Source organism: Echiichthys vipera, assembly GCF_963691815.1.
Source record: "Echiichthys vipera genome assembly, chromosome: 6".
NCBI lineage: Eukaryota > Metazoa > Chordata > Actinopteri > Perciformes > Trachinidae > Echiichthys > Echiichthys vipera.
In genome coordinates this window covers 18,151,210-18,173,431 of record NC_139831.1, presented here as the reverse complement: position 1 = coordinate 18,173,431, position 22,222 = coordinate 18,151,210, and the positions used below count along the sequence as shown (strand labels likewise).

At 41.5% G+C, this 22,222-nt stretch overlaps 1 protein-coding gene across 2 annotated transcripts; it reads right to left on the bottom strand.

Annotated features, from left to right (window-relative positions):
* Positions 1–181: 181 nt before the first annotated feature.
* On the bottom strand, positions 182–21,537 carry kdm3b (lysine (K)-specific demethylase 3B). Of its 2 annotated transcripts, none has more exons than XM_083915272.1 (25): positions 21,088–21,537; positions 14,788–14,952; positions 13,577–13,690; positions 13,152–13,257; positions 12,659–12,783; positions 12,437–12,496; positions 11,594–12,289; positions 10,282–11,479; positions 9,990–10,206; positions 9,622–9,836; positions 9,345–9,497; positions 9,090–9,197; positions 8,816–8,943; positions 8,436–8,736; positions 8,071–8,324; positions 6,996–7,268; positions 6,724–6,895; positions 6,522–6,612; positions 5,804–5,934; positions 5,563–5,682; positions 5,175–5,198; positions 3,760–3,899; positions 2,638–2,814; positions 2,389–2,523; positions 182–1,187 (listed from the first exon to the last, which is right to left on the bottom strand). In XM_083915272.1, the coding sequence occupies exons 1-25, from the start codon at positions 21,292–21,294 to the stop codon at positions 1,113–1,115; spliced, it is 5,385 nt and encodes a 1,794-aa protein (XP_083771398.1). In that variant the 5' UTR covers positions 21,295–21,537; the 3' UTR covers positions 182–1,112. The 2 variants fall into 2 exon arrangements, with proteins under 2 accessions (XP_083771398.1, XP_083771399.1); XM_083915273.1 differs by having other exon boundaries at positions 8,436–8,733.
* Positions 21,538–22,222: the final 685 nt, after the last annotated feature.

Here is a 22,222-nt window from a genome sequence, read left to right as displayed (position 1 = left end):
AAAATGTTTGCTCTCAGATGTTTCTCCTTTTTATTGTTATTATAAACAGATTGTTTTTTTGGACTTTATAAAAAAAAATGACAAAAATAAATGTTGGTTCTAACCTTGATTCAGACAGACTCAAGACTTTCTTGTTTTACTCAGATGTTTTGCGGGTAACGAACAAACAGCAGACAAGCAGTAGTTTTTGTAAACTTTATTGTGAAAAATCAAACAGACTGCTAAGATCAATATATATATTGGTACAATGTTAATGGCCAGTAGTTCTGTTCAGCTGCAATTGTGAGTCTTGAACAATGTTGTTGGAAGTTTGCAGTTCATTCAGCCCATGGGACAAAGATAGGTGACCAAAAAAATGAAAATTAAACCTGCCCTCTCTGAAGTCCTCCTGATCATAGCCTTGTGGTATATAAAAAGAAAAGACTTCTTACTCTAAAAGTGAAATAAGAAAACGAAAAATACAAAACTTTGGTCTGCTTCCCCTCACTGGCTGCTTCACAAATTCATTTCAGCCACAGAGGGCAGAAGCAATTAGCTGTTTAAAAACTCCAACAACAAAGAAAATCTACAAAAACAGGTTAACCTTGCTCCTATTGAAGAAAAATAATATCACTGTCATCAAAATAGGAAAGTTAGCCCAGTACTCACATTTTGTCAGTCACTTATATGGTAGCTGAACCTCTGCTCCAAAGGCACGTCAGCTTTTACCTCCCTTACTCTCACATCTTACGTATACAATGAATACAACAGAACAAACACACTGACCTTAAATACAGAGTTATTCAACAAAAACAAAATTGGAAAACAACTAGACAAGTTTGAGTGTACTGTGTAACAGCGATAAAGGACTTCCTTCATCAAGCGCTGTCTAACCCCTCCTCAAATCGAATGTTCTCTTTCCCACACCGGGACCTTCACTGCCCCAGAAGAACCTACACTGTGTTTGTAATCTGCACTCTGCAGCCTGTACGTGTGTGTGGGTATGAAATGTATACTGTGTGTGTGTGTGTGTGTGTGTGTGGGTATGAAATGTATACTGTGTGTGTGTGTGTGTGTACACATTGTGGAGTGGTCATGAGAGGTTGTTTTGGGAAAGCGTTAGGTGAGAAGATCTAAGGGCGTTTAGGTTCATGGGCCTTCAGTGTCCCAACGGCGTCCTTCACTGCGTGATAGATTATGTTCTTCACCTGAGAAAAATGTTTAAAAACAATTCTGTTAAAACTGAGGCCTTTTTTTTTCAACACTTAAAATAATGACATGCTTTTCTACAAAATAACCTTTTTAAAATGTAATAGAAAAAAGCAAAACCTCACGAAGAATTAAAAAATGGTCATATAAAAAATGGTACGCTTGTGTCAAGTTTGCTGTCAATATTCTGTTAATATTCACTATAAAGCAATATTACCAATATGGTAACAAGCGAATTAACATTATTATTTTATCTTCAACACAATCCAAATCCTATCCATAATGTTAACTCCTCTTATGGAACCATTTCAAACAAGTCATGGGCAGTGATAACACATGTGTCGGCTTTGTCCAGTGCATTAAGTGCGGTTCACGTTTCTTCATTAAAATCCTTTTGTGATCCATTCCAATAACTCAGAAATTTATTTGAGAACGTCAGATATCACCATTTATCAAAAAAATTGTCAGAGTGAAATCGGGCTCGGGCTCATAATTACTGTTAAATGTGTCGGGTCGGGCTTCATTTTCTGAGCCCGATCTAAGCTCTACTCCATAGCACCAGCTCCATGAGCTGTCGGATGATGGTGGGGAGCTAGTTAAAATCGACGTAATATCCGCACAGAAAAACATAAATCTTTTTAACGTCATTATATGATTTTTGTTTTTAAAGAGAGATATTTTGCATATTTAAATCCAGCTCTGTGTCAGAAGTGTGAGCAGATAAACGCTGTTTGGCTTCCCTGCATGGCTGCAGCGCACGGACTTTGGAGCATCAGACTTCCACCAAGACTTCTTCGAAATCGTGGATTTTGGCCGACCGCTGACCTGCTCCGTGGTGATTTCCACCACGGAGGGAAGCCAAACACTGTTCAGCTGCACACTGTGCCATAACACAGATCTGGTTTAAAATCCCTTTAACTGTCCATTCTGGCATTTTTCCAACAGAATTGATCCTGCAGAGGATCTTAACAAATCAATTATAGTTTAATGTCACAAACTGAATTTGTCACAGGACTTTCATAGGATTAAAAAAAATAGATTTTTTTAAAAAAAAACAGTTGTTCACATCCAGTTATGTCATTTTGAACACATTGCCATATCATTTTGCTACATTTAGAAACCCTAAACAAAGAAAACTCTGGAGTCAGCTGAATGCATAAAATGTGACACTGGAACTACATGAGTGAAAAGCACACCCACCTGTAGCTTGTCTTCGTGGTTTGTATGAGTAGTGGACAGGTGTCTGAACTCCTGGGTCAGCCTGAAACAGTGTCTTACATGCTCAGGAGACACAAAGTCCTCTGCCACCTTGATACAGCTGTACAGGTTGTGCACCTGATAAGGGAAGAGCAGAGAACGAGAAACATTGTGACAAAACTACTTTAAAGTTTAGTTTTGAAGAGAAACCTCTACTAAACTTCCTTAATATAACACTTTGATATGTCTGACCTGGTGTGGAGCTCCAGCAGGGATAAATACAGCATCTCCTAAGAACTGTACAATGGCCCAACCCTGGACGCCGTACTCTTCATAGAGCCTGCGGCGGAGTGCCTGGTCCAGGTACCAGCTCTGGTCGTGAATGGGGTCGTGGTCTGGAGGGTTCTCTTGACCCTGCTCCTCTCCCACCTGACACGGATAAACCATGGCATAATGCAGTTGATTAATCTGAACCACAAAATGATCTTTGGCTGTTGTTGGAAACCAGCTGATAACTTATGGCGCACTCAAACTGTCCATCCGTACCGTGCCCCGGGCTTTAGGGTACTTGTCCCCCCCTCCCTCTCCCCCCGCAGCCCAGGCCTGTTTGTACTCACACTGCCTGGGCCTCGGCAGAATGCTTCTCGCTGTCAATACGTCATCACGCCGTAACACGTCACATGCATTGATTGACGTCATCGCGATGCGTCGCTTTGTTTACAAATCGTTCCATAGACCTCAGAGTTTTTGTGCATCTGGTCCAACTGTTTTTGAATATTTTCATCCGACCAAATCTGCAGTAAACACTCCACCTCCGCACCACACCAACGTGAACCTTTCTCAGCCATTGTTTTAAATGTCTGTGCATGTTCCGTCGTCCTTTTTTCTATGTCCGATCAGGTGCACATAAAATGACGTCAGAACCGCCGTAGGCCTCTTGCTCATGCTCGTACACGTGCGCACGCTCGTGCATGTGCAAACGTGCTTTACAAAAGCCGACCGCGCCTAGGCACACTGGTCAAACGAACTAGACTTTAGCCGGGAAACGTGCTTGGGCACGGTACGGATGGACAGTGTGAGTGTGCCCTTAGTATAATAAACAAGGATGTTGTAGACGCGAATTAACCTAAATTCATAGAATGTAAGTCGTCTTAAAATAATGCAGGTGAGCCTACATTGTGAATGCTTTTCACAATCTGATTTTTGTTTATGCATTACCATGACTATCTGCTGACAAAGCCATTGGTTGTGCAGTTTTTTATTCTTATTCATCGCAGTCTTTGAAAAGGACCTCTGAGGTTACACGGACAGCCCGTAATACTGCAGCTTGAGAGATCAGATGCTGTTTTAGACATAAATCTACTGGCTGCTGACCTTGCGGAGTAGTTCTCTGATCTTCTCAGCATCCTTGGCAGCGTAAATGTGCCAGAGAGCTCCAGGTTTCTCCTTTCCTTCGTACACCCTCCTCTTCGTCATTTCATCCACATCACCCTCCTCAATGGTGGTCATGACCTCTGGAGGGCCAAACATAAACATCAATGCACACACAAACAGGGCACCAAAGAGTCAGCAGTGTGTCTATGATAAGATTTTACAGTAGTTAAAGTCCTCCTTAATGATGACTGCATTAGAATCAAAAATGACTAATGTTTGACAGAAATGGCACAGAGCTGTAGTTCTCAACTGGTGGCTCATGACCCAGTATTAGACCACAGGTCCACTCAAAGAGAAATGCAAGATTACAGATTATAACTGTTTAATTCTGAAGTGCACTGTTTTTCCAGAGCTCTTCTTAAAACACTGTTTTTAGCTGCATCATGCTGCAGTCCTGAGTGTTCAGGTTTTTCTTAACAGAAACTATTAATATAACTTTTGGCCAAACAGGACTTAATGTTTCTAGTGCATGAAAGCATTGCAAATAACTGAACTATCATTTTTGAGAAATCAATCAAGGTGGTTAAAATGTTTTAATATTGTCAGGGTTGTGGATCATGTGACTCGACCAGGTGAGAACCACTTGGGTAAAGAAAAGGACAAGTTACAGACTACGCAATCACATTTACTGACATGTCCACATCAACTCTACTACCTGAAAATATACTGACCAATTTGCTGGTGAAGTTTTATGGTATATAGAACATTATCTTATTTTGTCAGATATAGGTATGCAGATTTTTTTTAAATAAATGCTGATGGTTAAAATAAATATACCTATACAAATAGTTATGTCTCTCCCATTGTATTGGTTTGGCCAATTATGGACATAATGCACAAAAATTGTAATGTGTGTTTGAAGGAATATTATAGCGTCATTTTTGGCTCATTTTGACAGCCCTAACATGTACAGCGTGACAGTTGGTCTTTGTGCAATTTGTCCAGCCCCATCTCCACTGTGATTGGGCCGCCGGGTAAAAAGTGTCAGTGACGAACGCAGCATTTTACCCAAAGTTAAAACATTTTCAACTCTCTGCGACCAGGGTCATCACAGAATAGACACTGTTGTGTGTAGCAGAGTTGCTCCCGATGCAAATGAAAAAAAAAAAACGCTGGCCTCAGAAAAAAAGCTTTGTTTGTAACCATCGACCAATCTACAGCCCTTGAAATCTTGTGTGAAGATTACCACAAATACCAAACCCTGAAATCTGCATAGAAGAAGAAAATCATGACCTCTTAAGTGTAACAACAGAAATTTCCGGTGGGCAGAGTGTGTGTGGGGGGGTGGGGGGTGAAGAAGGTTAGTCAAGAAGGAGGGCATGCTACTCAAGTGATACAATTGAAAATCTACTAACCTTTGTGTCCATCGATATCTGCCTCTGTGAATGAGAGATTTGAATGTAAATGAGTGGGACCCACTAAAGGGTCTTTTCAGGGCCCAATTCAAGCCAATCAAGTCGTAAGCAACTACAACAGTATAAGCATGATGTTTAGGAAACAACCGTGAAAGTATTATATAAGATAGTTCAGGAGGGATCACTTAGATGATGAGTGATAATCACCCATGATTGAAATGAGTTCTTGCTTTCATATCCTACATGTATTCTATACAATGTCTTGGATTAATTGCATGTATTATTGTAAATTATTGCTTAGTGCTTTTGATAACATCTAAAAGCTCAATTAATGGTGCACCATACATGTATCCTGAGAGAGGGACAAAGTGCGTTCAAGCCCACTGACCTTGCCCCGGGTCTCCCTCTATTTGAGGGATGCCAACATAGACCATGACGTTGACAGCATCAGACACATCCAGATGGAGATTAGTGGTTCCCACCTTCCTGTCCTCGGACGAGGTTAAGCCTGAGGGACAGAAAGACAGAAGGAGAGAGTAAAGATGAAGACATGAAGACAACAGTGAGGTGCCTCATCTCTTTCTCCCCATCCCTCTGAGTTGACAAAATATTAAACATTTCTGTCTTACCATAGGCGTTGTACATCTTGGGTCCAAGGTCAGGACGCACAAAAAAGTTGGGCAGACGGGCGGCAAGGTTTAAACGACCATCTCTCTTTGTGTACTCAGGCAAGGGAAGGTTATCCATCAGATCTTCAAACCTGGGAAAAGTATGAGAGAACACTGAAGAATAACACAAGCAAGATTCACAAATGTCTTTTTTATCATACAAATGATTAACTGAAGAAAATCACAAAACCAATATCAGATTCTTACTGGTATGGCATGTGTGGAATATATTAAACATTCCCCAAAATAACATTGCCAACATATGATTATTCCACATTTTAACCAATATTAACATATACACACGTAGGTAACAAATTGAGGAACATATCAAAGCCACAGGATGGAAAGGAAAATGCTAACATTAACAGTCTTGTAAAATATTTAGAATGTACCTATCGTGGTCTGTCAGACATCTCCATTAATAAATATAACGGATTTCATCTGTGCTCTGTGACTTGTAAATGATGCGATTTAAAAAAGAAAATTGATTTTATTTTGGCATGTGAAATTTTTATTAATCACATTTGTGGCTATTACTCACTTACATACTGTAACTTCAAATAACCTACATACAATTAGTATGAGACATATTTTTAAATAAGCCTCTCTGGGAATGAAAGCTGGTAGCTTGGTTGGTTGGTGAGACACACAAGTGGCAACGTATTTCTGGGTTCCTCACCGTGTGGGCATCATGTCCCTGAAGTCTTCACCTGGAGGCCAATCCTTTAATTTCAACACCATGGGCTGGCCCTCACTGTCCTGCAGTCGCTCTGCATTCACAGAAAAACACATGACTCAAAATGACTCAGTGGAATGTGCATCTATCAATTCTTCAAAACAACAAATGGGAATAATTTAAGGAAAATAGTTTGTGTACTCACTAGAGATGACCTCAAAGCCGTCCCAGAATTCTCGCACCTTCACATCAGAGATGATAGCACAGTTCCTACAGTTGACTAGGTCTACATCCTGGTCTCCAAACTCCCTACTGAAGGCATCAGGCCACCACAAAGCACCTTTCAGGCGTTTATCTATCCCTGACACCAACACGGGCTGAACGAAGAGAGAACGAAGAGAAAAGAGAAGAGATTAGACAGTTCCATCATGTGTCTGCCAATGATGCTTCAGGACTTAAACAAAGGGTGGTTCTTACTTGTCCCTGCTTCCAGCACTCTCTGAAGATCTTCCAGTTGTTGCTGTTGCTGGGATCCTGTAGGCAGAGGAGTCGTCCGTCACAAAGCCAGGAGTGAGAGGTATGTGGTTCCAAAACACTAAGGCCCATTACTCCGTCTTTGCGGCCCCCCAACACACCAAGCTCGCCACCTTCAGAGGCCCCGGTCCGACGGCCTTCTGCCTTCTTGGTCTCCACTACCGAGGCAATGATGTGATCCAGAAAGTTCGGGAGGCTGCTCTTCAACTTGTCACCCTGACAGACAACATAAAAAAGATTAAAAAAGATTAGCCTTATCTAATATATAGATAGATCATAGATATAAATATCTAAGTAAAGCCATAAAAGTTTTTTATTATTTTGTAGTTTTTAGTTTGCATTTTCAAATTAATGCTCTGCCTCATTACTACACCCAAAACTGGCAGAACTACAAATTGTTATCAATTCACTTATTCCTAATCTTAGCATTTTTAGAATTTGAATTATTGTTGTTGAAAATGTTTTAGATGACTAGCTATACTGTATTTTGCTTTATTGTAGCTTAAAGTTGTAATTTGTAAGAATTGAGATAGTTATAACTAACGGCCGCTTTGGCGGTAAGTTGTAACTGCAGGCGAGCCTCTGGGTTGGAAGCTCCCGATTTCCGAGTACAAGTGAACGTAACATAGCTGAAAGTGACAAGCTCCAGCTCATTAGACCAATGCTGCTGGCTAACACATTGCATTTGCATTTAGGGAGGGAATGTCGCCACAGACACACAAAAGGTAAGCACAACTGCTTACATTAGTGGGTCATATGATCAATCACCATTGTTTAAACTCACTGTTTGATAGATAGAAACTTAAACAATTAACTAGATTAAAATCTTACGGATTATATCTGCAAACTACACTTTGGCTGTTACACACCAAAATGTGATAAGGCATTAGAAAGAATGATTTGAACTGATTACAACTGATCTATTTATTTTTCTATCAGAAACTGATGTTGCTGTTAGGCTTTTAAGTTTGTGCACACTTCTTAAAATTACATGGAGTAATTAAAGCTTTCTACGTACGCTTGCTGAGGTAAAAACAGAGGGGAATGGTACCCCACTCTCTCCAGGCCCCTGAGGAAGTTTGCCTGGTCCGGAGTTGAGCAGGTCCCGGAGACTGGACCCCTCAGGTTTGGACTGGGCCATGCTGGAGCCCAGTAACAGACTGTTAAATAGCTTAGGGCTGGAAGCAGAAGGCTTTGACAGGGCACTGAGTGAGTCCAGACCAAAGGGAGGCCGGCTGTCTCGACTCATCATGGAGCGAAGTGAACCGGATTCTGGAGGAAGATGGCAAGAGGATGGTGATGTAACTTCAACTTTAATATTGATTTGGACTTTTTTTATGCACTCAGATTACACTGATTCAGCAATTCCTCTTTCCTACTTACCCTTGGTGTCATCCTTGGCTTTCTGTGTGGCCAAGTCTGCCAGCCAGTGCAGAGCAGAACTGTTGCCCTCTCCTGATGAACGAGACTCCTTGGCAGAGGACTGAGTGAGGTTACAGGGGGAGGGTGTGTCATTGGTGGAGTTACTGGTGCTGCCAACACTTTCGCCTCCCCCACTGTCTGATGGTGCTGCTGTTTGTGTAGTTTCTGTTTTGATCACTGATGTTTCTCCTTCTGATTTCAGAGTGGTGCTAATACCAGGAGCTGCAGCTGCAAGGATGCCACTACTGCTTGTTGTAGACTGCTGAGAGAAGCACAACCAGACATTACACAAACCAGACTTTTCGCACAACTAAGAAAAATATGGTGTGGCACAACAGTACCTGTGAAATTCCATTGGGGGCACTAGGGCGTACTAGAGGCTTGGTGTGTCGACTGGTACAGGGACAATTAGCCTTAATACCCCACTTGCCTCTCGCTGAGTGCACCATGTCACCTATGTTGTAGAGAGCTAAAGGAGAAGGCAATAAATTCAAATATTCAGAATCAGAAATACTTTAATTATCCCAGGGGGAAACGGTTTAGATTACAACACTACACAAAAAAGAGCATTTATAATTACATCAAAGATGTATAAGTACATAATGTACAGGTTACCTGTCCCAGGTATAATCTGCGTAGGCATAAGGTTCTGTGGCTCATGAGGTTGGCCTTTGGCACACTTCAACCAAGAGAAAACCTCATCCTCTGGACCTTCATCTACATCTGAAGGGGAAAAAAACATACTGAACTGTGTGTTTCCTCAAAGTGTATTAACCCTGCTGAGACTTGTTTCTATTATTGTCATATAAAAGTTACGTTATCAAGAGTAACACTGTAGCAAACTGATAATCTTAGCTCTTAATGACTTACCCTCCCTTGGCCTGTTCCTGCGGAGCCGATAGCAGTCCAGACACACTCCGAAGCCACACTTGCGACACACCCAGTGAATGTTGAACAGGGTGGTCTCACAGACATCACACATTTCTCTGACACCTCGCACGGCACGTTTCCACGCCACTTTCTCTGAAGGACAGACAAAGAACAGAATTATACATAATAAACACTTCTGGCAGGGTGAGAGTTTTATAAATTATAGGGCAAGATAATACACTAAATGTGTGTAAAATGATGATTTATTTTTACTCACGGTGAGGCTCCACCATCATCATGGCCTCCTTCTCAGACATGACCAGCTGACAGAACTGGTCTCCCACATTGGCCAGGATGTACTTAGATGTATCAAGATCAAGGCCCTCTTGGACTGCTGGTGCAGGTAGCCACAAACCCATGGCCATGGAATCGCTCTGCTGAGGACTCAGGAAGCCTTCCACGCGTAGTATACCTTTACGAGTGAAGGCCAACCTGGTCACAGGCAAAAAAATATATAAATTCAGTGACGGTCCATTATTTTATACATGATTGCTTCCTCTAATTTGATAAAACTCTATGACTTCCTGTATGACGCGTTAATAAACAAAAAAAGACATTGACCAGTACAAGAATATAAATGCATACCTTCTGAAGTGGAAGAACCGACAGGACACATTTGGGTCGTCGTCATTATCGCTGTCTTCCTCTGTAGTACGATATTTACGGTAGCGCTCCAGACGGCACTCGCGGCACTTGTGCAAGTGAGGGGCCACATTGATGCAGGAGCCATCCTGGAGAAAGGACTCACCAGACTGCTTCAGACGACGCACTTTGCTCTGGTCTTTTAGTACAGACTGTCCCACTGGAGGGGACAACTTAGTGTTATTTCTGTTTCTAAATTTGTCATCACAAACAAGAAAGAGTGGACGAGACTTACCTTTGAAAGGCTTGTTACGTGGACGGCCCTTAGCAGCCCCTTGAATTTTAGTTTTCTGCAACATCGCCCCATCCTTGGCAGGGTGTGTTGGTCCTCCTGGGATTTGGCCTTTCTCTGGGCCGTCCTCATTCTCACTTAGGTCTGACAAGTCACTGTTGCTGCTGGAGTCAGAGTCACGTTTGGACAATTGGCCTCTTTCCTCCAGGCTAAACTTCTGAGACTGGCTCTGATCAAACGACACAGGGCCCTCCTCCATTCCACCAGGACCAGCACTTCCAAACAGGGGGCAACCTGAGGTGGATGTAGGCATCTCCCCAACAGCTTGCTCCTCCTTTGTGACAGTCCCTTCACTCTGTGACCTGTGTGATGAGGTCGTTGCTGGAGAGGAGGAAGAGCTGGGTGAAGCAGCTGCTGAGAGTGCTGGGAAAGGGGAAGACAGGATCCCCTTAGGTGGCTCTGCCATAGTGAACAGGTTTGGCTTGCTGTCCGAGGCATGACCAAGGGTCTGTGGCTCAGCCCCTGTGAGTCCAGCGAAGGAGGTGTGGGTGGTTTTTTCACCATATGCCAGAAATGGATTAGCAGGCTCTTTGGAGGCCTGCAAGAAAAGGTTCTGGTGGCTATCTGAAGTATTAAAACCAGATTGCAGCCCTAAGCCCCCCACAGAAGTCCCATTATTAGTGCTCTTCTTAGAAGTACTTTGAGTTCCAGAGGCTGCAGCCAGACCACCAATATTTAGACCAGAACCTCTTCCTCCTGCAGAGCCACCAATGCCCTGGAAGGCCGATGACGATTTGTTGAGCACACCATTTCCCGTTGAATGGGTCTCAGGCACTTTGGGCTGCTCGGGCTTTTTAAGCCCTTCGGTGGAAGTTGTAGGCTTGAAAAGGCTTGGGGTCTCTTTACTCAGGCTCTCAGACACTGTGGTGAAGTAATTGGTGTCCTTGGACTGGGTCTGACCAGCAGCTAGGTTTGAGCTGGACCCAGAATTCTGGGTCATGCACTGGAAAAACAAGTTTTGGTCTTGCTGGGATTGAATCTCCTTCTTTGCTCCGCCAAATCCAAAGCCAAAGGGCCTGGGAGTGTCCTGGGAGGTTGTGGTAGTGGTAGGCGCTCCATTGGTCTGAGAGGTAACATCGCCAAATACAGAACCAGTGGGCGCAGTCTGGGGCAAGCGAAAACCTGATGCCGTTTTTGAGCCCTGAGAAACAATGCCGTATAGTAAAATGATATTAGTAACAGAAACCAAACTGTGATGACTTGCAAAGACATCATATAATGGTATTGACAGTACGGATCATATCGATCGTCTTACCTCAGTGTGGCTTCCCCAGGTGGGGGCTTTAGGACTAAAACCCACAGAAGCAGAAAGTGCCACACTAGGGCCGCTGTCATGTGACCAAGAAATGGTGACAGGCCCCGGGGAAACAAGAGCAGCCGTTTTGGAATAAGCTGATTGGGAGGCCTCTTCTCGGTCTGGCTGGGGGGATGGGGCGGCCTTGGGGGCTGGAGCTCCAGGGACCAGGCTTGGCATCTGGCCTAGTGAGGGGAAAGATGTAGTGGAGAAGGGAGATGGGGCTGGTTTGAGGGGAGGAGGGGTGGGGGTGTGAGTAACAGCAGTGGTGGAGTCCGCCGCGCCTTGTGTGGAGATTGAGCGACCATTTTCTTTGACATGGGCAGGAAAACGAGGAGCGTTCGATTGGTCCATCTGGATTGAGGAATTGGTGTTGGGGGATGACACTCTGCCCTGAGGAAAGGGACCTTCTGAAGAGCTTTCGTTTTTGGTTGTACTGCTGACTCTTTCTCCAGAGTCTCCGCCCCAGATCCCCATCCCTTCTGCCAGAGTTTTGTTGGAATCCCCACAGTTTTGCCCATCGGCTCCTGTATCTCCTGCTCCTTTAAAACGTTTCAAGTTCAAGTCATCCTCACCTTCGGAGGCAGTCCTACGCCTGCGTCCACTGTCACCCTTCATTGTTTCACTGTCCTTCGTTCGTCGCCCATTCTTACCGAGCTAAATTGGGGGGAAATGTCAGGAAGTTATTCTGTTGATACACTTTTAAAAATGTCTATCTAAAGCCGGAAAAATCTGCCACTTTAAGAAAATATACAGTACAAACAATTACAAAGTATATTTAGATTTATAATATGACAACCTTACCTCCTCCTCTGCCAGCATCACATGTATCACACGAGGATCTACCATCTGATTTTCTTCACTCTACAGCAAAAAAAATGTGTTATTTGAGTAAAAGTATGACAGTGACATAGGACTGATGTTACGTCCAAATCCGTAAATGTCATAGTTTCTAATCGTTTTGGTATTTTAAAAACATAATACAATTCGCATCCCAATTTGACTAGTAACATAAGCGGTATATACCTTATCTAAGGTAATCTCCATAATGTGTGAGATAGGGTCGTGCTGTGAGACAAGTCCTGAGGCCCAGCACTCTTCGAACTCTGGCTGATACACACGAACCCTGCGTCCTTGAATAGTGAAGGACCCTGAGGGCGGTAACACGGTGAAAAGTAGGGGTTACATTCTTGTAGATTCAGACAAATAAAACAGTAAAAACGCAAAAAGTCAATGAGAAAACAGACGAGAAAATGATAAAGGCATGAAAGTCTTGTATGTTGCTCCTCTAGCAACAGAAACACAATGATTTACAGTCACTGTATCATGATTTCACTGATTAACATCTTAACTACATCTGATGACAAATGCAGAGTTTAGGGATTAGTAATTTCAAGTTTGGCATTTTGAGCAAGTCCCAAAATAAAACGTGTGAAACACTGCTGAGACATAACACCCCAGAGAACACATGGATGCAGTTAAAGAAAACAACATAAAACTGGTGAAGGCTGAGTCTTACCCTTCCTGAAGATCTCCTGCAGCTCAAAGTCAGTACGCCAGCTGGAGATGGCAGCCTGAAGGGAGGGCTGCTCCAACAGCAAAGGGTGTCTTAGGTCTTTTTCAACCTGCACAAGGACACAAAGCACACTCTTGAAATAGTGATAGCGGTACAGCAATAATGTGAAACTTCACACTAGAATATAACTGCTGTTATTATTTCATTGGTTTCACATTTAGACAAATACCCTGTCCAAGAAATAGTCTGTTTGGTCTGATAAATAGTCAAAAAGCACAGAGGTATTTAATTTACGATCATATGGAACAGAAAAACCGCAAGGAAATTTGTTTAATTTTTGATAAATATCCTAAATAATTAGTACATTTTAAAAACTTAACACTACTGAAGGATTCAGACACACTGTCATAAAATACATATACACACACCTCAAACTTCTGGACAGTTTTGTTATCAGGCAGGAACTCAAAATTCTTGTTTCCAAAATACTCCACAGGAACCAACGATCCTAAACCCACTCTGTCCACCAGGGAGCGGAAGATCTGAGGAAAAGGAGAACAACATGAAATTCTTTGACCCTGTAGAAAAATACTTGACATTTGTAATCAGTTCAACAGCAAAGGGCCAACAGGGAGGTGACCATTTAACAAATGTTTTTTTCTTAATGTCATTGAAGACATGTTCGTTCACATTGATGGTATTCATCCCTCAAATGTTCTAGTCATTTAAGGTCACATTTTTCTTGTGTTTATAATATCCACATGAGCACATTCTGATCTAAATTAAGTAATTTTGCATTTGTGATTGTTAATTTGCCCTCTACTTGGCCCAGCAACAAAGGCTTCAGGGTCAGGGGAGTAAAAATAAAAGATCCCATGTCTCCTCACTGACAAAAGAACATTGCATTAATTAACTCTTTTTAGAGTGTTAGGACTTAGTTATTTTAAATTAGTAAGTAATCGTCAGTGGTCAAATTTTAGAAGGAACACTCAAACTAAAAGCTAAAGATATTAAATTCAAATGTATTCAAATAGAATTGGGTCTACTTGGCAGGAGGGCTGGGTTTCGCCACTGACTTCCAAACCGATTCACAAGGTCCCAATTTGTTTCAATGTCGATTCGATTAGGGATTTAACCTCTAACCAGAAGAATAATTAAAAATTTGAATGCTTACTTTAAGAATGGACCCCGTAGAAGTTGCACTAAAGTTCTCTTTAATTAACATGAAAACACTACATCAGTAAACACCATAAAGTGCAACTCTACAGTTGCGACAGTCCATGAGTATTGAGTGACATATTCATTCAGATAGCTTGGAGATGAGAGGTCAAGGGACCCCTTTAAAAATAACCCAACTTTGGAGTGTTATTTAACCACCTTCCTGCACCAATGGATTACTTAGAGCTTATAGTTTCATATGGAAAAAGAGAGATATTTTTCTTTTTATGAATCAATAGCGGATCATTCAATTGAAGAACGACTTTAGTCGAAAAATCTTTTTTTCTTAATTCAGGCCTATTTGGCCTCGTCTTAATGCCCAGTCCCCATTTCAACAGGGAGCCCACATTGTTTCAAAGCGTGACTTGTTTGCATGATGCAGACATTCCTGTTTACTCTCACTTTCTTACTGGACACTCACCAGAGCAGGCCAGGCCGCGGCTGATGCTGGGGCTCCAGCAGTCCCTGTAACATCACTCCGACTGGCCCAAACAACGGAGTCTTCCACCAACACGGCTTTCACCCCGTCATCATAAACCTGTACCCATGAACATCGCTGCATAGCATTCTCAAACTCCACAAATACCTGCAGTCGGAAAAACAGAAAGAAGCAGAACATAAACATACAGACTGTTAGTGAAACTAAAACTACAGCAAATCAAATGAATAAAAAAGGCAAGTAGTAGTAACATACTTTATTTAAAAGACAGAATTGCTGCAAGTGGACTGACAAGCTACTGTCTGTTAGTGCTGACAGCCACATAGCGCTTCTTCTGTGACCAAAAGCTCATTAGACACTTTCTCAGAAATAAAAATGAGAATACCAGATAAGGAAAATTTCCAGTCTGCTTCGTTTATGTCATCAATTTCTTTTCAAACTTTTCATGCCATGCCATTAATAACAGTATGACAGAATCTGTAAACAGTAATTTCATATGTGTCAAACTTCAGAGTGGCCCCTTTACTGCTATAGCAAGAATTGGATAACACACTTCATTTCCCATGGCACTAGGAGGTGACTGACTCGTTTACATGCAGTTAAAAAAAACGGATTATAATCAGGTTAAGGGCATACAACGGTTTCTTAAACACCATGTAAACACCATACCCCAGGTGAAATGGGGGGTTTCATACCCCTTTTAACAGACCTAAAGAAATCCTTCAGGTCCCTGATTATTTGCGCCTGTAAACAGTGTTCTCGGATCATTATCAGGTTTCATGTCTGCGCATGCTCCCCACTCCCCAGCAGTGGCTTTTGAACTGGAAATAGAATAAACCAGGAAGTAACAGCGCCGAAAACGTCAAAAAAAGACAACAATAATAGAGCGTTACCTTTTAACCAAGGAAGGACTTTGCAACGGCAAGTAACATTTCTACCAAGAAGACCCGTTTCGGTCGTAATTCTGTCCAAAAGTCGTCCGTTTGTGATTTTGACAAAGGTGAACCGGAAAAAGAGTTATTTAGTCCAGCTGTATGTTGGCAGAGAGCCACCTACTGTACCGTCATTTTTCCCATTCAACCCCTGCTCATGGATACAAGGGGAACTTTAATAATCCGATTATTCCCTTAACCAGGGTAAGGCCATTTTCGGGTTACTGATGTGCATGTAAACGCACTGACTGACTCACATGAACAGATCCTGGGCAGGATCACAAGAGGAGTGCCTGTCAATAATTAGTTATCTAGCTACTTAGGTTTAAAGGAAAGTTGATGTTTAATTGACCTAAAATGTAAGACACCGCCTTAACATGGCATCATTCTGGAAATGGCACAAAACAAATCGACTTAAAACACATCAAATTCTATTCATTTTATAAACTGATGTAGTATTTTTCAATATTACATCCATCCATATTAGAGTTGGGTGACTGGACGGATATATTGGTGGTTCTTATATGGCTGTTTTTTTAGATGTTATTTTGCTAATTTAATGATCTGCTTACAAAGAACGGGTGAGAGGCTCAGCGGACAACTGCTCATAGGGCAAAGGCAAAGAAAGAGAGAGACAGCAGGGGAACACAGAGTATAGAGACAGCATATTACGTCAAATGTAACCAAACCAGACTTGGTGATTGTTCGAACAGTTTTACTTTGTTTCTGTCGACTTTAAATTAAAAACTAGTTAACAAAGGCAGTTACACGATGAAAGAGAGAAACTTGTCTTCAGAAGGTGTACAGTTGTATTTTTCTGTTAAGGGAAATAGGTGTAAGAATATTTCCTTTCTTGACATTTTGTATCCATATTTTTGAAACTGATCATAACCTGTATAGAAGGCTAACAAATGTGCAGGTACTGTCTAAATACTGACCCACCTGTATCATAGGTTTGTTCACAAATGTGCTCTTGTGTTATTTAATTTGAATTAAGAAGACGATATGAACACACCCGGGAACTTCCAGTGAGTCCTGTATGGATTGGAATTGGAACTAAATGTCTGATGCAAGGGTATAATGTTTTATCAGCCTAAACTTTATTTACCCAGGGTAGGTTCAGTAAGCATGATTGCCCTTTGTTATCAATTCACACTGATACACACTATCCAACTTGCGAGATGCCAAGAACAATCACAAACTTATCTGCTGGCCACTACGGAGATCCACTAGGGCAATTTGACGGTTAGGTTACATTCCTTTGATAGTAACCCTGTGTGAAAAAACACAGCCCTCTCATTTATTTGAATGAGGCTCGCAAAAACTTTGAACCTTGCTCAACTTTTGCTGAAACACATAATCTGGCCAGACGCTGCACTAGCCATTCACATACTTGCAAGCACACAATTCTACACTCTTTGTAAAGTAAATGCTGCATTTCTACTGTCTACCTCACAAGTTTGCAGAGTTGTAAAATCCTGTCTGTGATTGTTACAAAATGTTGTGCATTAGTGTTGCTTCACAGTCTTAACCCAGTAGTCTGTTATTCAAACTGGACTTCCTGGTTTGTATTTCATGTCTCACCTTAAATGACAGGCCTCCAAAACACAGCCTGAACAAAAGTTCATAAGAGAGGGGCAAGCTATGCTGTAGCAACTGAAACTGTAACAGATCTAACACGATGATAAAATAGATCCTCAACTTAACCCGGTTTCTTTGTGCAAGATAATTCTGGCTGCATTCTCTTTTCTGTCTCAAAATAACATAATAAAATTGATATGAAGTGACTGACAATAGATAATCCAACTGAACAAGGACAATCCTTAACTAAGGTTTCAAAGCTTCAACGCATAGTCACAAACTCCATTTGTGAACAGCTGGACTTTGTCTTCTCATGAACGGTGTGCAAGATTCGTACCATTGACTTTTATCACGCTTAATGGAGACCTATTTTGTCTTGGTTGTATAGTTGATAGCGAAGGTTTATTCTTTTGTGTGCTTCAGTGAAGTGAAACACAGCTGACACATTTAAGCTTTTAACTACAGCTATTTCATTTAACAGAGCATGCTGTGAGAAACAGACCGGTGTGTTATCAGTCTGCCTGACTCCCCCAGCCGCTGCTTCTAGTCAAACAAGACGTGTTTAAACTCAGGGTGGGAATGTTATTGACTAAATCAATGCAACTAACTAGCCGAGTACCCACCTGCTTTGGTCCACAAAGAAAAAGAATAAGAAAGCAAGAGAGAGAAATTAAATTGAAGCTGAAACTTAAGTTTAGTTGGTACTTATTTTGTGGAGGTTACATGCTAAAGCAGTAGGTGCCGGATGGAAAAAAGCTCTGCAGGTATTGAGGACGCAGATTCCCACAAGCCAACTGCCTAACCTTCAGGTGTTCATGTGCTCCATTCCTTCCTTAACCATTGCCAAACCGTAACCATCTAATCGTGAGCACTGGTCACTGCCTAGTTGTAACCATCTTGTGAGTATTGCAAATCCTGGGTTTCCATCTAGACACGACCGCGCAAGAGTGTAGAGAGAGGCTCCACACTTGTTCGGGAGGCACTTTTTAAAAGGTTGGTTCACTCAAGTGATAAACCACTTCCACATACTTACATGTTAATTAAGGGTGTAGCGATATTTGCTTACAATATATGATACAAATTGTGATTAAACTTATTGTGAACCTGAAAAATGTGCCACAACTAACTCTTAAACAGCTAATGCAAGTGGTGCTCTCTGTTTAGACACAACCAACAGATGTATATCATTAAAAAAACAAAACAACAATCACAACCAGCAGTGACACCAGGCCATTTCTAATACAAATAGTGCATGAGCAGTTTTTGATCTACTGTATATCCTCATGTAAAAATTGGGGGAATTAAAACTCCTGGAGAACAGCAGGAAGAGCACAGATATCAAAAGGGCTGGAAAGTAGGGGATGCCCATTTTATCATTTACCAGAATCAGATAATTTATATCATATATATATATTTATGCTGTTTAGAATAGTTTATCATTGTGTTTTTTTACAAGACTCACTTCACTGAGATATTAGCCGTTTCTCAATACCAAGTACGCCAAGATCGGACTTGTGGACTTGGCGTGCTTGGTACTGGGACGGGGGGACGCAGTCCGGATGTTCTGCAATTGGAACAGCAGCGGGCTTGAGGACGTCACCATCTCAGCTCGTCTTGGTTGTCAGGGTTAGCAGAGGACCTCACATCTCCGAGAAGCAAATTTAAAATTGGCTCTATCCTGATACATTGACCACAGATTCAAAGTTTAAACAACTATATTCTCACCTCAAAACATCTTAAATCTGCTTTTCGGGACACAAATTACAACTCAAAGCTGTGTGTTGTCTCCTGCGCCATCTCCGCTGAAGTTAGGGTGAAATGCATTCTGGGATACCTGTCTGTCTGAAGTCCACACAAGTCACCTCCGATGCATCCTCTATAAAATGGGCAGAGCAAGTCACATCCGGGCATTTGGACCGCGCTCGGGGAGTAATTACAGTACTTGGGCTGCGACTGATGACGATTCACAAGTCCACGAGAACACGAGTACAGAGAAGAACGCAGATTGAGAAACGATTACTGTGATGTACAATTACACCGTCTGATGTGAAATATTTTGAGGGTATATCATTTGAAGATTGAAATTTTGTTTTGTATGGAAAGTCAATGTATGGAAAAAATGTGTTAAGTGATTTCACTTGACACCATTTTCATTAACCACGTATATAGTCACACACGGGTAAATAAGCGTTACCATGTGGTTATTACATATAGTTCATTTATTTATTGAATTACCAGAAAACGTAGGATGTCATGATCACTATCGATTCGAGATAAGAAATCATCTAAATAGGGAGAGCAGCATCAAGGTTCAAAACAATGGCAGGGCAGAAGAACTTATTTTCTCACAGGAATAAAAGACATCGAAGCCCAAGCCGTATTAATGTTTTGTGTATCACTCATGGACCTTTTTTCTCCAAAAATAGCCATTTTAGTCAATGCACACTAGGAAGAAAGCAACAGACTTTTCTTCAATAGCTAAAAGGGCACCTTCTTATTCTACAGGAAAGAATCTACGTTTGTTTTGTTTCTCTACTAATTAATAAATAAAAAATGACACTTCTGCAAACAAACCGAAAGGACTATCGTTGATTATTTTCCTTGAAAAAAATACATTTAACTTTTGTTTAATAACCATACAATAGCCTGTGTGGAACATTTCAATACTTTATTTAACTCTTAGCAATTAGGAGATTCTTATAAATCACATACTGTTAATGTAAATTTTGATAAATATTCTTTGGGCTTGACACTTACTCATTATTGTAAAAGCCCGCATTTTAGCGATGAAGCGTGTACTTTTACTGAACCCTGCACTTACACCTCATATGTATATATATTTATCTAGATTATTATTTTCAAATTACTATTTTATATTGCCAAATGTGTTTTATTGTCCTAAAAAAGACAATAAAGAATTATAATGCCGTTGACCGGTCTCTTTATTTATCACTTTTTGTATTTCACTGTCACTTTTCACAGCTAATTTTAACTGTTAATTCGTTTTTTTTTTAACAATAACAGTCTTTGTACACCATAGACTATTATTATATTTTGCATCTGCTATGTGCACTATCCTCTTTTGCTGCTTTAACACTGTAAATGTCTCCACTGTGGGACTAATAAAGGATTATCTTACTCTATAATTGTATGTAGGTCACCCACCACCACCCCAAATCTTTCCCAATCTCACGCGAATGTCTGCAGTTTCGCAGCCCTGTGAAACAGCTTGGTAAGATTAATTGCATGCATTCGGGTTCATTTTGCGTTAATGTGAACATTTATAATAATCTGGAGCCCACGGTAAAGTCTAACTGGTTCACCCTCATATGAACTTGTGAGGCCTTTGACTCCACTAACGTTGAAGCTAACGATGGGAACTGACGAGCTTTATTCACTGTCGCTTTACAGCGACTTCTTACAATTTCACCATCTATTTGTTTATCCCTGCCGCGTCTGTACTTCGCAAATGATTGTTATGAGATCATGGTTAATATTGGTGGAGCTTATTCATTAACGAGCTAAAAAAAAAAAAAAAAACGAACAAAGCAAAAGGCCAGAAAATCCTCGGCCTCGAGTTTAGCTTCGCTTTACTGGCTGCTACCCGTAGCTTGCTAATATATATAACTGCCAACCAACGTTCCCACATTGACGGTTAGAAACCAGTTAAAACGGTAAGACACGTAGTTGATAGCTAATGTACACTGTATACAGACATTGGGGGGTAGTTAGCTGCGCAGTACGGCTTCACTCGTATGTAAACACTAACCGTCAGCCCCGCAGCGGTGGTTGTTGTTGTCGCCTCCCCTCCGCTAACCTCCTGAGCGGCCAGGCCGATAACGCTCACTGCCCGCACCGTCCCCCGGAGCCAGTCTCGGGCCCAGGCAGCCTGCTCCGGCTCGGGTCCATTCTTGGACCTGCCGTCGTCGAGGAGCAAGATAAGCCTTTTCCCTATCAACTCCAGAGAATCTCCCATGATGTGCTTGTGAGCTAGCTGCCGTTAGTGAGCCACCATGAACGGTGTACGTTAACTTCTTGGGATGGGAACTCAGGAGAAGACAAGCGGAAAACAGCTGCGGATACTTTGTATTTAAGGTTGGTACAAAGGAGAGCCTGTTACAACCGTTGCACCCGGGGGCACACGCAGCGGCGGAATTCTCAACAGTCGAGATGTTATTGTCCTCGGTGCTAACGCGACTATCCTGCTCTGTCCGCCATTGAGCCCTGCAACAATCAAACGCACTCCTCGTAGACGGGCAGCACTGCGGAGACAGAGGGCGAGGGGTTGGAACAGCGACCTCTAGGGGCAGCTGCGTGGATCTATGAGGGGCTACATTGTGCAGGGTGCTTTAGTTTCAGGATTCTCCGCAGTATTAAAGTACAGTGGACCGACTGTATACATTTTTAATTTATATATTTTTTATTTTATTAGTGCCCACCCAACCCTAACACTCTTTAAAGGACACAAAACGACAGGAAACAAAAACAAAAAAACGTGTATATATTTAGATATAGATTTGTAAAATATTATTAATAATAATATATTTTTTATTATTATTTGAAAATACTAATAATAATAAATAATAACAACGATCATAAAAAATAAATTAAAAAAGCAGAAACATGCACATGGGTGTATGTGTGTATATATATATATATATATATATATATACACACACACACACACACACACACACAAACACAAGTGTGCCTGACCATAAGTACACCCATGCATGTGGATATTTCTAAATATTTGTAATCAAATAATACAACTCTTATTGTTTAGGCCATCATCTACTTAACTTAATTAACTGAAGATCAGATGCCTCACAATTTAGGTGGCTTTCCACCTCTGCTACAGAATTTGGTTGAAACTCTTCTTCTTTTATTACAGATCGTAATGA